The sequence below is a fragment of the Ochotona princeps genome, chromosome 4, assembly GCF_030435755.1.
Source record: "Ochotona princeps isolate mOchPri1 chromosome 4, mOchPri1.hap1, whole genome shotgun sequence".
Taxonomy (NCBI): Eukaryota; Metazoa; Chordata; class Mammalia; order Lagomorpha; family Ochotonidae; genus Ochotona; species Ochotona princeps.
Genome location: NC_080835.1, coordinates 105,606,572 through 105,620,918, shown reverse-complemented (window position 1 = coordinate 105,620,918; position 14,347 = coordinate 105,606,572). Strand labels below are relative to the sequence as shown.

Sequence of the window (14,347 nt, the reverse complement as noted above, 5' to 3'; positions counted from 1 at the left end):
CTGGGACAGGCACATATGCAAGATGCTGTTATCAGGCATTCAGAACCCGTGAGACTTTGCTGAAACCCTCCAAATTAGGTCTCCCAGCCATGGCTCCGTGCTGACCTCAGCTCTTTCTCAACCACGACTGCAGCTGTTGCCACTGAACAGTGATGCTTCAGTGGCTGGATCCTAGCTTGCGAAGTATCTGTCAGTGAAGAGGCCCTAACTTTCCTTCTCTAAGGCATAGTCAACATTGCTCAGGTGTTGAACTGTTGCTTATTCTGCACAGAAAACCTTGAGGTATGGAGTATCTTTGAGCCAGATGTGGTCAAATGGGAGGCATTTCATTAGCTTAAAATAAGGTCATTAAAAACTTCTATTTCTTGGCAACCCAATACACAAAACACCTGGCAGGGATTCTGTTTCTTTCCAAGGGACTGGGTTGAAGGTAGAGACAGGAGCCCAGGACTAGGCAGCTCTGGACCAGCGTAGGTTCACTGCAGGCAGGGGGAGAAATGGCAAACAGACCCCCCTACCAAGTTGGTAAAAGTAGTGAGGTCAAGTCTGGGCTTTGATCCTTGGTTTATAACTTCTTCCAAAGAAGAGATTTATAATTCCGTCTCTTGACAAAAACAAAGAGTTGGTTGTCACGAAGGAGAGAAGCATGGCTGGTCCCTGTCTCTGAGTGAGATTTGTTCACCCTTCTATCACAACCATGTGACTGGTGACTTCAATCATCTTCCAGAAGAGAAAGGAAAAACAAAAGCCCTAGGTACAATGCTTCAGTGTAGCTTCAGGACCTGTTCTGTGTTTCTAGAAGGAGGTGATAAATGCAGAAGCCTGGCCACCTCTGCTCTCCATCATCACCACCGTGAGTGCCTCGTGCACACGTTCAAGTGGCAGAAGATGGCAGGAAGGCTGCCCAGTGTGCATGCAAACGCAGCACATGGTGCTGGCAAGAGCTGTTCTTCCTTGCTCATGATGAAGAGCTGGAGATCGCATGGACATTGCAAGACAAGTCACCCAGCTTTGGGGACTGAGGACCACCAATAAAAACACAGGACAAAGAAGATGGCTGTGTTTTGTTTGGGCACTTGTGTGAGAGGCCAGTTTTAGAAGAAGGAGTTCAGCAAAGAAACAAGAAATTCAGATCTAGCCTGGGCCTGTGTGCCAGGCCCAATGCCCGTCTGCCATCCATGATGCCACTCCTCCTTCCCCGGCCCCACACGCATTTCACGGCTGTCATTCCAGCTTCTCCATCCACCATGATGATCCCCCTGGGGGTCCCTAGAGGGTGATAACACTTGAATCCTGTCTTTGTCTTCCGTCTCCTGAAATTCCTACTCCAGACTACCGAACACATCTTCTCCAGTTCTTCTAGCCTCACGTACATCAGAAACAACCAGGGGCTCTGCACCCCAGCTCTCTACTCCCTCTCTGGGAACAGTCCTGTCCCCATCAATTCTCATATTCAGTCTAGATCTGACCTAGCTCCATCACTGCAAAGCAAGAGATGGCTCCATGGGGTTCTGGGTATCCATCCCAGGGGAGCCTGCTCCGACTTCCATTCTGGAGCGGATGCAAAGGCAGAACTGACCGGGGGTAGCAGCAGGATTGTGTGGTTTCCAGCAAGAACAGCAGGAGTCTCCCACATTGCCACCCATCCCTGCCCTTCGATTTCCCCAACAATCCTTGAGATGCCATTCAAAGCTCCATGACATGCAAAGCAGGCCAAGATCAACTGTTAGCTCCTCTTTTCCAAGGCTTTGCTACATACAAATAAAATGCGCTTTATATACAGTTCCCCAGCCCACCCCAAAATCCCCAAAGGCTTTTGCTAAGAACCCTGGAAGAAACAGCTCCAGCCAAGGACACTCCAGTCAAGGATTTTAATCCTGAGCAGTGGCAAAGACATCAGATGCTCTGTGAATCTGGTCTCTCTTCTCAAGCTGTGGTTTTGCCAGCCATGCCAAAGAACAAGAATTAGAAGGAAAACAATCAGAAAATTGCATGTATGTACCTTCTCTGGCTCTCTCTGAAAAGGGCACAGAAATAAACAACGGAAATCAGTTCAAGCCGGAATGTTTCAGATCACAAACCTAAAATAAGGACAGAACTCAGACTGCAAATCCCTGACCCAAGCCACTCCTGCTGAATGCCAGGGCCCAGTCAGCCCCCTGGAACAGAGGACAGTCCCTTTGTGTCCCCTGGACTTTCAAAGAAAGCTACCAGGGAGGCAGGCTGGTCACCTGGCATGGCGCCTCAAGTAACTGATCTCATCGAGGGCTCCGCTCAAAGCCAGGTAGCACACTGGGGCAGCAGTCAAGAAATGGGATGGGCCTTGTTCGTCCTGTTCGCTCATCTTCTTCCCTAAAATCTGCAGGCCCCTTGGAAGATGGTTTTAGTCTTCCCAACACTGAAATGGCCACTACTTCCAGCCAAGACACAGATGGAAGCGGCAGAAAAGCTGAGACCCAGGACCAGGTCTACACAAGAGACGATTCCTGCAAGGCTCAAAGCCCTAGGTCAAGTTTAGATGACAAGATCTCCCACAGAGCAGAGTGTGAGAGTCCTGGGAAGCTTAGATGTGGTTGTTGTTCTGTCACAAAAGCCAAATACGAAGGATTTTGGTCCCTGGAAATAGATATGCTCCCTTCATGCACACACCCACACCACCCCATCACCCAGGAGCCCACTAAGCATGCACCTGTGACAGCTTCACCTTCTCTCTCCAGGACCCAGGAGACTGCATTTGGCCAGCGTCCACCGTAGTCCCTACAGGAAGGGCTTAAACAGCTCCCAGGCTGCAGGAAGGTACCACGACACACACCAGGAAGAAGCCCCCTTGTGTGAAGCAGGTCTTGGCTAGGAATTAGCCAAACCTTGCAGACACTGCAGCTCAGCTCCCGGGGTGTAGCTGGGCAGGCTGTTACTGAGGTGCGGGGCATCAGCAGAACCAAAAGAAAAAGAGTCAGCACCTTTGGAATCATCAGAGCTCCCAGAAAACACAAGGCAAGGCTGAGGTGCCTCGGCTCCCATGATGTCCTGGGGAAACAAAGCCTTCCACCTCCTCTTCTTGTCTAACTCCAGGACACAAAATTCCCAAGACGACGCTTGGAAAGGCTGGCTGAAATTGCAGACTTGAGCCCTGAAACTCCAAACCCACTCACACCCATCCCAGAGCCTGGGCCCGCCATCCTCCGTAAGGGCAGACCAAAGCTACACACAAACCACTTGCTTAGGCTGATCCAGCAGGCCTGTGCCCCACAGCCCCTCAGTCGCATCAGGGCACGGTGACAGAGGTAGTGCCTGCTCTGAAGGGAACAGAGTCATCCGACTGCACTCTTGCAAACACCGGAGGACTGCTGAAGCTCATGTGGATTCTGACACCCCCAGAAAAGGGAATGAGCCAGAATGTCCAGTCCACCTCAAGGCTGCGTGGCCAAGGCCCATAGACGTAAAGTCTATCCTTGGCAGCTCTTGCACCACTACTCCTTTGGACATGTTTGGAAATATACTATAGAAGGTGTGGCTAGCCTGGCAGAGCCTCAAGGGTAGAACCAGTCCCTGGCTTACTAGGCAAGAGAACGAAGCACCAGGGCTTGGCCAGCAGAGCTGCAGGAGAATCCACTTACAGACGGTGGAGGCCCCGCCTCCTACGTCATCTGGCTGCGTTCCTGCCTCTGTGCCATCAGACTGAACCACCACCAGCAGCCCTTTTGGCCTTTGATGTGGCTAACATCCAGGCAGGTAGTTGGTGCGAGGTAGATGCCCTCAGACCTACCAAGACAGCAGCACCAAGAAGGAAATACTTCAAGGAACCTAGCTGCCACCCTTACCGTGGTCAGCTCAGTAAGGTAGGCCACTGCAGAAGACGAGGGGCAGAGAAGGAGATCTGTCTTCCCCACCCTTGGCCTTGGAAGCCATTCTTGGGCAGCACCATGAACTGATTGGAAGAGAGAACGTATCTTAGCAGGAAGATGACTGCACAGAAGCTTCTGGGTGCTAATAGCTTGAAGTAGGACAAGATGTTGAGGAAGCAAGGATCAGGGCCTGGGCCCCTGCGTCCAGCCCTCTTCCAGCATTCCTGTGCCTCAGCCAGCTCTACTTAACAGCAGAAAGTCGGGGATCTAGGGTGCCTCAACCAAGGCACCCAGCCTCATCTGATCCCACCGTATCGGAGCTTGCATCCACAGTGCAGAGAAGAGCCCGCCCGTGACAAGCTTGGGAAGGCAAGCAGGCTCTACACACGTGGCAATTAATCAATCTACAGAATTAGCTCCCACAAAGGGGTAGGAGGATCCAGTCAGCAGCCCTAGGGCGGCGCTCAGAGAGCACAGAGCCAGGGAGGATATAAATAAAGCTGTGGCAGTCGGTGATAGCATAAGGGGCTCCAGAACCAGACCCTTTGGCAGCAAGGCTCCTGGCCCAGCCGGCCCACAGGGGACCAAAGGATGACCTAGAACTGGTGCCTGCCAACCCCACTGATAAGCAGCTTCTATTTCCGTAGCATGAGCCAAACTGTGGAAGGAAGGAAGAAGCCAGTTGGCCTGTGCCTGGTTACCCTTTCTTCATCAGGAACCAAGCATCAAAGGCTCATGTTTAGTTTTATAGTGCCTCATTGCTGAACCCCCACCCCCACCCCGCCACCAGAGCAGGCAGCTAGAACTGCAGCAGACCCACCTCGCTCCTGCTCTACATGGGAGCTGTGCCAAGAGGCGTGAGTTCTGTTTCGGGAGGGATAATCCCCAGGGCGGTAGGAGGGCTCCCTGCCAGCCAGCTGCTAGCACCGCTCTATAGACCTCACCGTCCACTGCCCTCTTCTTCCTGCCTTCATGAGCCACAGAAAGAGCGCTTGCTTCAGTGCATTGAGACACATAGAGTGGTCTACCAGCTACAGACGTGCATTTGTATCTATATCTATAGATCTGTGGAATTTGGAAGACAGGACAAAGTTCAGTCCTCTTCCAGGGCTCAAAGAACTAAAATAGTAGCAGAGGGCAGCAAATCCATTGCCTTGACTTCCAAAGACATTTTAAGAGGGAAGAAAAATCAATCCAGTGAAAAGGAGAGGGGTGGAAAAAGACAGAGGCCTCCCTGTCCCCAATTCACTCCCTGACCTCTGGGTGGAATATCTGTCCTCAGCCCTCTGTTCCATAGACAGTGCCCACGGACCAGGAAATGGGGGCACTACTGTCTGCCGAAGAAGGCAGCCAGGACAGAGGTCTGGGTACCCTTTGAGCAGACAGAGGAAGACAAGTCCCCACATGCAGTCCCACCCTGCCTACTCAGCCCAGCGCCCTGGCCCTGGGGACACTTAGAGGAGAGGTGGGTCACAGCAGAGTGGCGTGGCCTGGGTCATCGTGGTCCACACTAGTGAGGATGGCCGTCTGGTCTTCTGGAAGCTGACGGTGGCACAAGTCCGAGAGTCGGGCAAAGGGGTCAGGACGAGAGTGTCTCTTCTTCTTCCGGAGGCAGACAGCTTCGTCGGGCCACAGAACCTGAGAGTTGGGAGGCTGCTGAGCCTGGGAGGCAGAACCATCTAGGCAAAGGGTGTAGGTGTGAGAAGAAAAAGAAAAAAGAGTGGGTGAGAAGGAAGAGCGTAGCCTTAACACTCACCTTTGGTACCCAAGATCCTAATATACAACGAATTCCAATTCACTACCCAAGTACAGCAAGCAGCCCACACCCTTGCTGCCTTCTTTGTAACCAGCCTCAGGAAGGTAGGACAGACATGTTCCTTCTTTCTGCAGACTCTTGGGTTTAGTCAACCGTTATTTCTTGTTTAGTTTCTCCCAGATCCCAAGCATCATTCTTGATCCTATAGGGCAGAACTTTTGAGAACTGGTTGGGTCTCAATATGTTCTTTTCTCATCCACCCCAAATAGTGACCAACTTTGTACAGGATTTTGATTCGATGCAACAAAGACAGCCGGGAACCTGTCTGGAAGGTTCTATTCCTTCCACAGCTCTACCTCATGGTCCTATTGAGAGAAAGCTTTTGCTTTCTGAAAGATTATGATTTCATGTCAGAGTGATGAGGAAGAGACAAACTGTTTTCAGATACTAGAAGAGCTAGACAGAGTAATTTAAAATAAGGATCATGTAACAGACATTGATTCAGTCCCTGCTTCTGCCCCTCCGAGGGTTAACATTTGAGTTGAATATTGAATTATGGGGCCTTTCACAGGAGCAAGGGAAAACGATCAAATGGTCCCCCACAGAAGGAAGGGCAAATGAGGATGTTTCAGACAGAAGGAAGGGTGTCACAGCTGGAGGGCACCCCAGCAAGCAGGGGAGAGGTTTCAGATTGGCTAGAAATTTGAAATATGGTCTGCAAGGGAACACTTCTGAAGGATGTTTAGCAAAATGTGTGTGTGTGTGTGTCGGTGTGTAAGATGTGCTCATGACAGAGGATGTGCCATACTTTCTGAAGCTCACAATGGTCACAGCATATAGAACACACTAGAAAGAGCTAGGTTGGGGCAAGAGAGTGTGACAGTCATGACAGAAGGGAAGAGGGAGTCAGAGTTCTCTTCTAGTAGTGGAGATGGCAAAAAATGGCAGATTTGGGAAATACTGATAAAAACCTTACCGAGTGGTTTCGATATAGGGTATAGGGCGGAAAGTGAAGCGCAGAGAGCCTACCTAATCAAGTGTAAATAAAATAAATAAACAGAGGAAGAGCTGAAAAGAAGCAAAATTGGTGAGGATAATCAGTAACTCTATCACGGATATTTTAAAGGCTCACAGAAGACCCAAGCGCAGATTCAGCAAGCAGTTAAAAATGAGCCTTGACCCCAGGAAAGAGCATGATCAGCAGACACCAAAGGACAAGAGAGATGACACACAGCTGAGGCAGGGTCTCTTTAACCAATAAATAGATTGATTACAGGTATGCAGATATAGTTGGTGTTTAAGCTGAAATGGACTTACATGAGTTAAAACATCATTTTGAGGCTCCTTATCATCCAATCCCTGCAAAATCCTCTTCTTTTTCTCTGCCTTAGCATCGCCATCCCATGGATTGGTAAGGGATGCCGCACCCTCAGCCTAAGTTATCCCCTGTCCCAGAAGCCACTGGGCAATACTCTATGGGAACCCTGTCCAAAAAGCCACTGCACAACAGATACCAAAGGCCTGCAGAGGAAGCATTCAGTAAGAGAACATGTGGTAGGTATTCAGCGATTCCTGAATGTCTAAGAGAGGGTGGAATTCTCCTTGTGCTGAGAAACTGCCTAACACTGCCTGACAAGCATTAGACCTATTTCCACAGAGATGTCCTTTCAGTGGGAAAAGAGAAATTTACTCCATTGTCACAAGAAAAATTTGATCAACCTACAGTGAGGGACCACACCATGAAATACCCTGGGTAGAAAGCAGGGGCCCCAGCAGGGCCAGGCTCAACCGGAAGAACTGAGACGACAGGTGAGAAACGTGTAAGAATTTAGAGATGTTTGTAAAGTACACTGCAAACTGAGGTAAAAATTATCCTAACGTACTGTTTGCAAACATATTCAAATCACACAATACATCCTCCAAAGCAGTATGCACCAAAAAAGTTCTGAAGGTACACACGCTACTGAGAGCCATCACTTTCATTTCCTAGGTGGGAGGAGATGAAGTAAGAGGGCAACCAAAGATTCTTTTACCTCATCTTTCTCATTTCTTCTATGAAAACTGTATCTGTGTATTCCTTGAATATTCATGTCAAAAAAACAAAACGAGGACAAGAGAAGCTGTGGATCCAATGCTTGAGCAAACCCAAGGGTGGGGTCCTGAGGCCAGCCGTCTTCGCAACAGCCAGACCAGGTGGAAAGAGGGAAACAGGTGCTTCCCACCATTTACCGGATCGTTTCTTTGACTTCGAAGGGCCCTTGGAGGACTTTTTGGGCTTCTTTATCCGTTGGTATTTCAGAGCCTCCAGCCTCTCAGGTGCGGCAGCATTCCCGGGTACAGACGATAGAGTTCTGGAAGGGACAATTAGAGAGGAACAGGTCAGCTCCCAGAGGAGGGAGCTTTGCAAGACGGACTGGAAGAAAGCCGAGTAGCTGGCCCAACGAAAGCAGGGTTCAGGCGTCTGCCATGGTTCCTTGTCACTGCCTTTCTAGTGCTCCTGGAAAAGAGAAAACCCAGCAGAGAGCTCCAGCAGCAAGTGGCCTACCTCAGATGGAAATCAACCTGTGGAGCAACCAGAAGATCCTAGAAGAGGAAGAGAACGACTTTAATAGGAAGCCCCAGCATGCGTCACTCAAGCTGGGATGAGTAAGTGTCAGGCAAGGAAGCAGGTTCAACGTCGGAAGTTCCTAGAAATCATCACAACCAAGACCATTAAATGTAAAGCAAAAGGGCAGATTAAGGCAGGAGACAACTGCAGTTCCAACCGAAAGGGACACACACTGCCCAGGGAGACAGAGACTCCACAAACCCCAGCTTTTCTGCCTGCAAGACTCAGGCCGCACCTCAGCAGCTCCCAGCGAACATCACTTCTCAGCAGGGTAGTCACAATGATCCTCTGTGGACCAGGCTCAGATTTTCTCCATCATACAAGAAAACAGAAGGAGGGGGAAGTAGAGTATTACAATTAGAGTATCCAGATCCTGGCAGCCTCCCTAGTGGTCTGTAAGGAGTGTCCAGAAAAATCCCTGCATTTGAAGATTCAACAGAGATGAGGTTCTTGGGAGAGGAGACCCGTGTGCATAAGCCTCGCTTTCTCTACCCCAGTTTTTGGAAAAGATTTTGTCATTCACCCGAGGCACTGACTGCATGGTTAGGACACAACAACTTACCCAGAGCTTGTACAACCCAGGTAACAGAAGGGACCAAAGAGAAGTGCAGGCAGGGGGTCACAGTAACAGTCTGCACAAGGCAGAGAATGATTTAGAAGCCCTAAGAGAAAAAAGCCTAAGAGCCATGTTATCAGTGCCAATTCTCCAAGGCAGCCCAGCTTGGAACCTGAGGAATCAGGAGGCAGCAAGATGCAGAACACTCTTCCTTCTGCCAGTGCTGCTTGCACTGAGTAGCCAGGGTAGCTGAGCTGTCTTGGAGCCATGCGGTGGATGTCGACCCACACTTCTCTCCTCAACCTCCCCCCACTCGCATCACAACCTGTACTTAGCAAATCTTGATGAAAAGAAACGGGATGGACAACCCTGTGACCCCCAAAACCACACAGCCTAGAGTTCAGGAAAAAAGACTTGCAGACGACACCTACAGCCCATCCACCCAACATTAGACATCTCTGTAGGAACCCGGGAAAGAACAGACTCTAGCTGCTGGTCTCCGGGCTTTACTGCATGAACTGGCAATGGAGCGCCCCCCAGCTTCACAGTGGAGGTGGAGCGACCCCCAGCTTCACAGTGGAGGCGGAGCGACCCCAGCTTCACAGTGGAGGCGGAGCGACCCCCAGCTTCACAGTGGAGGTGGAGCGACCCCCAGCTTCACAGTGGAGGTCAGCACTACGGGCCTTTCACAAAGCATCAAGAAGCTCAGCTCAAAAACAACTTCCTGGCTTTCCACAGCCCTCTCTACCTGCACAGGGTCATGTCTATATGAATACATATACCCCCTCCCTACCCCCAACACTCACAACTTGAAGATGTGATCTAGCTCATCACCAGAAACCTCAGACCCACTATGACAGGATCCCATTCCTTCCTCTTTTCAAAACTCCTAAGAGAACCTGGAAGGCAGATAAAGACATGGCCAGGAGAGGGAACGTGGCTTCCCACGGCTGTGGGAATGTCCTCATCCCTTGTGCCCTTCACTAAGATTTCTTCATGCTGCCTAAGAGGAATTCCTAAAGGTGAGACTCCACCTGTCCTGTGTTTCTATCTCCTGGTCCTGGCCAGCCTTTTGAGAAAGACCATCTGAAAGCCTATCAGCATATGATCTGACAAGTAGGAAGAGTGGTCTCCATCAAAATCCAGGGGTATCCCAGGACCAGGAGAGAAACTAGCCTAGGGATGCTTCTAGTTAGAAGAAAATTCCAAGGGGTGGATATCATTACTGCAATTAGGATTTGATAACATGGTCATTGCCGTCAGTGGCATTCACTGGCCACTGAGCATGCACTGTTCTGTGTCCACTGTAAGAACTGTCTTGAGTCTTGACGACACAAATAAGCCACTGACCTCATTTTTCACATGGAGAAACTGAAGCTTAGTGAAATTAAACAGCCTGACCAGTAATCCAGTTGTCACGGGATGGACACAAGACTCAACATTTGGTTAACCTTCTCTTCAAATTGCTTCCTTACAGAAACTAGTATAGAAGCTAAATAGAAGAAAAAACAGTGTTTCTACACCATACTTGAGAAATCCATCTGCCATGCCACATACTAATTACCTGACTTTGATGATCTGGGTCTTGGTGGAAGACCCAAAATAAGACAGAACAGGGATGAAGAAAAACTAGCTGGAGTTATGTCTTCAGGCAAAACGTCCAAAACAGTAATGAGCTATCAAGGAGGAGAAGCCAGAACTCCCTTGAGAAAGAGTCAAGTTGCAGCACTTCCAGAACACCTGCTGCCTACTTGTCTCAGCTTTTGGTTCAGGGCTCAAACTCTTGGACATACAGTGCATTTTATAAAAAATAAAAGCAAGTGTCTGCATAGACAGGAGGGAGGGAGGAAGAGGAAAAGGTATGGGTCTATTTTGGGCAAACTGTACAGAAAAGACACATGAAATCGTGTTCCAACAGACTTTACCAGTCCTGTGGATTCAAGCCTCCCTTTTGTTGAAAACACAACCGTTTCTTGTCAATGTCAAGCCCACCTGGGGCCTTTCCGGTAATAAAGCTTTTGGTGCTAACGTCACAGATGGGCAGCTTAGGTTATGCAACTATGCCCAGGCCCTGAAATAAAGCTGTCCAGTTGACCTGAGCCCGACCTAAAGATTACTCTCATCCAGCAAAAGCCAACTCAGAACTCCCAAAGAAGTTAAGATCATGGTTGGCTTTCCAATCAGCCTAAATTCTTGCAAATCACATAGGAACGCTTCCAACTGTGGGGGTTCTGATTCTCCCAGAAGTAAAGGTATACACTGAAGCAGAAAGGCCTCAAAGCCTAGGGCTGGCTCTCCCATTTCCATACATGCCCACACTCGGACCTAATGGCATTTCTTACACATTCTTTTCCTACCAGAAATTGCCTGGAAAACACTTCAGTACTCTCCCCCTCCCACTCTCCCTTTCCCATCTCTTTCCAAAAAAAATCCACACAAAGCCCCAGTCAGGCTGCCTCAGCCCCAGAAGTCTTAACAGCTGAGCTCTCCGCTTACCCAGGGCAGCCAGTTACAAACAGCCAGAAAACCAGGACAAGAAAAGCAAAATCCACCTGACCCTTCCCTTTTCTTTGTGCCCAAAGAGCACAGCTTTCAGTCACCCCAGGGAACAGGCAGCAGGAGTTGAAAGAGTATTCTCCTCCTTGCCTCTACCAGCCAGGTGATAAAAAGGAAATCCAAAAGGCTCACGGAATATGGGGAGAGAAAAACTATGCCAATTTCAAAATATGCATGTTTTAATTCCATTTTCTAGAAACTTTCTGAAACACCTCACATACCAGGATGGGAGTCAGAAGAAACTGACTTTTGTACCAGTTACAGCCAGGGAAGACACGAACCTTTCTCCAGGTACCCCGTGGAAAGCCCGGAGTCTGTAGATCAGCCCTGACCCAGCCTGAACCCAAGGCAGGTCCTCTGCACTGACCACATGTTTTGCCTCACCATCCAACAGAGGCCTGTGGCCAGACTGGGCCTCCTTCCTTCCTGTGGGTCTCAAATAAAGAGGGACTCTACTCCCCCGCTCCCAGATCCACTTACATCATCACGGTCACAGGAAGGGGTGATGGGAAAGGGAGCTGGATAGGATAATGAGGACAGCGATACAAGTAGAAGAATCAGACAGGTGTTAAGCGGTGGTCACAGGAAGGACAAGTCCACACCATACAACTCCCCGTGGCGAGGAGGGAGTTGGGAAGAGGAGAAAAGGGAGAGAAAGAAAAGGAAAGGTAGGGGAAACAACGACAGGTGTGGGCAGAAGAAGCAGGACAGAGACTGGGGAAAGAAACAGAGCAAGGACGAACGCAGACAAGAGGCAGCACAACGTCTCCAAGCAAGACCAAGTGTGAACACATGCAAAGGCGCAGCATGACGACAGCACTCCGGGGGAGCCCAGCAGCTCCCAGGGCCAGGGAGGCTCTCAGCAAGCAGAGGGGCGGGCGGAGGCTCCTGCTGCCCAGCACCATGGAGGCCTACCTTAGAGGACACAGGAGCACCTGACACTCCCAGGCTGGGGAAGCTGGTCAACCCCGGAGAGGCACAAGAACCCTGCATTACTGCCTTTAGGCTCTGGGTCTACCACAGCAGTGACTGGAGAGCTGAATGCTCTTGCAACTGTAGCAGCGGGGACAGCAGAGTCACCAAAGTGAGTGGAGGGCAGTGGAAACAAAGAATGGAACGGGGTACCAAGTACTTTGGAGGAACTCAGGTGAGCACTGTTCCAGAGACTCCTCACTGCAGGGCAACAGAGGAGTCAAAACCAGGGGACAGGGAGAACAGCAAAGGTGGAGAGTGGGCAGCCAGTCTCCTTCCTCCAGGCCATGTGGGAGGCTGCAGGCACAAAGGCTCGCAAACCACCTGCGGGTTGCAAGCTCCCTCCATGGACAGCACCTGAGGGAGGGTGATGCCCAGGGGGCTGCACACAAGGTTTTGAGTCCCTGGGCTGCCCTCTTTGGAGCAGGCCACTCCTAGGACTGAGAGAGAGCCATGGCCTCCCTTGAGTGCACCAGGCAGGAAGGGATGGAGCTCTTTCTCCCCGCCCCCCGGGGGAAGTGCCCAGCCAGTGGTGCCCTCTCTCCTAGCCAGTGCCTATAGGACCAGAGCCACAGGTGTTTTGTCCGTGGCCAAAAGAAGCACTCTCAGGTTACCACGAGAGAGAAGGAGAGCCTCACATCGTCCCCAGCCTCTCTCAAGACATTTAGTGACCCCCTAAAATGCCCATGTTTCTTTGGGATGCTAGACGAGAAGTTGGCCCTAGTGGGTCAAGGCAGAGGATAAGGTGCCACTCTGGATTGCCACCTCTTGCTGCCTAAATGACCTTCTACTGGGGGAAGCCCACTCCATCATCCTGTAAGGAACTCCTCCTAAGAACCCTTCCCCGAAGATCCAAGGAGTGGGTGGAACCACCCTTGAAAGTAACAGGGACCCAAACATGAGGTTATTACGGCTCAGTCCTCAACAGCCAAGAGCCGGCTGACCAGTGCTAAGAGCAGGGGAGCTGGGACCCTACCCTAGGCTTGCCCTGGCAGCTAAAGGAGGAAGTGGGGCCACATCTCATCGCTATACTCCTTGAGAAAGCGTCATGTCACCATGACTCCAAGAAGGCCAGAGGGACCAGCAATCCCAGGGTCTTTGGGAGTGGCTAAGGAGAAGGGGGCCACCAGGCCTTAGGTTGCTGGGGAAACAAGGCGGCAGGGCTGCTGTCGCTGGGGGGCCAGAGTGGCCCTAGAGAGGCCCGCAAGGGTGCAGAGATGCAAAGCAGACCTCGGGCATTCTGGGTCCCTGGGGCGCATGCAGGGTCCTGGGGGGCTGCAGGGGGATGGGGGGCCTGAGGTGTGTTGGCAGCAGGATGATGGATGACGGGCAGGCGTCTGAGTGAGGGGACTGCAAGGGAGCCCTGGGGGAGCTGAACGCGGGGTAGGGGGCTGAAAGCTGCAGCTAGGCAGTGCCGGCGCGGCCCGATGGGCAGCTGGAGCAGCACGATGTGGGGTCCCCGGAGCGGCAGCTGCCCCCCCACGGGCCGGGGAGGGGATGTGGCTCCTATCCCCTGTCACGGAAGCGATGGCCCTGCCGCAGCCCCGCCGCTGCCCGCCCCCGCCCGCCCAGCGAGGCGCTCCCTTACCTATTGAGCTGAGGAGAGGCTTGTCTCGACAACACTGCCCAGATAGCTGAGATCAATCAGAAACAAAGCAGTTACCAACAGCGCCGGCCACCACCCACGCACACCCGGGGGACAGAGGGGAGCGCGAGCGGAGACCCACGGAGAGGCCGGAGAATGGGCGAGGGAGGAGAGGAGAGAGACGGAGACCCAGACGCACAATGGAAGAAGCAGATGAGCGCGGCACAGAGCACGGAGACAGGGCTGCAGCCGCCCCCCCACCCCCACCCCCGCCACACACGGCCTGCCTCGCCCTCCCATCACCCCCTTCTCCTCCCACCAGGAGCGGCCCACGCTGGGGCCAAGGGTGGGAGGTGAGCTCGCACTTCCAGGTACCAGAGCGGGTGGCGGGGAGTGGGGGCAAGGGCAGGACGCGGCCCCTTCCTCACCACCTCCCAACCATCTGCTCCGGGGGGGGGCAGCCTCCTCT

General features: G+C 51.7%; 1 protein-coding gene across 5 annotated transcripts in view; it reads right to left on the bottom strand.

The window, feature by feature from the left end:
* Positions 1-3,492: 3,492 nt before the first annotated feature.
* Positions 3,493-14,347, bottom strand: part of IGSF9B (immunoglobulin superfamily member 9B) — a 53,299-nt gene continuing 42,444 nt past the window's right edge. For 3 of the 5 annotated variants that reach the window (XM_036494231.2, XM_004593267.3, XM_058664094.1), the window contains 2 exons: positions 7,831-7,952; positions 3,493-5,524 (listed from right to left, as the gene is read on the bottom strand). In XM_036494231.2, the coding sequence (XP_036350124.1) occupies positions 5,316-5,524; positions 7,831-7,952 (331 nt within the window). In that variant the 3' untranslated portion in view covers positions 3,493-5,315. Of the gene's footprint in view, positions 5,525-7,830; positions 7,953-13,881; positions 13,928-14,347 lie in introns of all 5 variants that reach the window. The other 2 variants (XR_009245365.1, XM_058664093.1) reach the window with 2 other exon arrangements.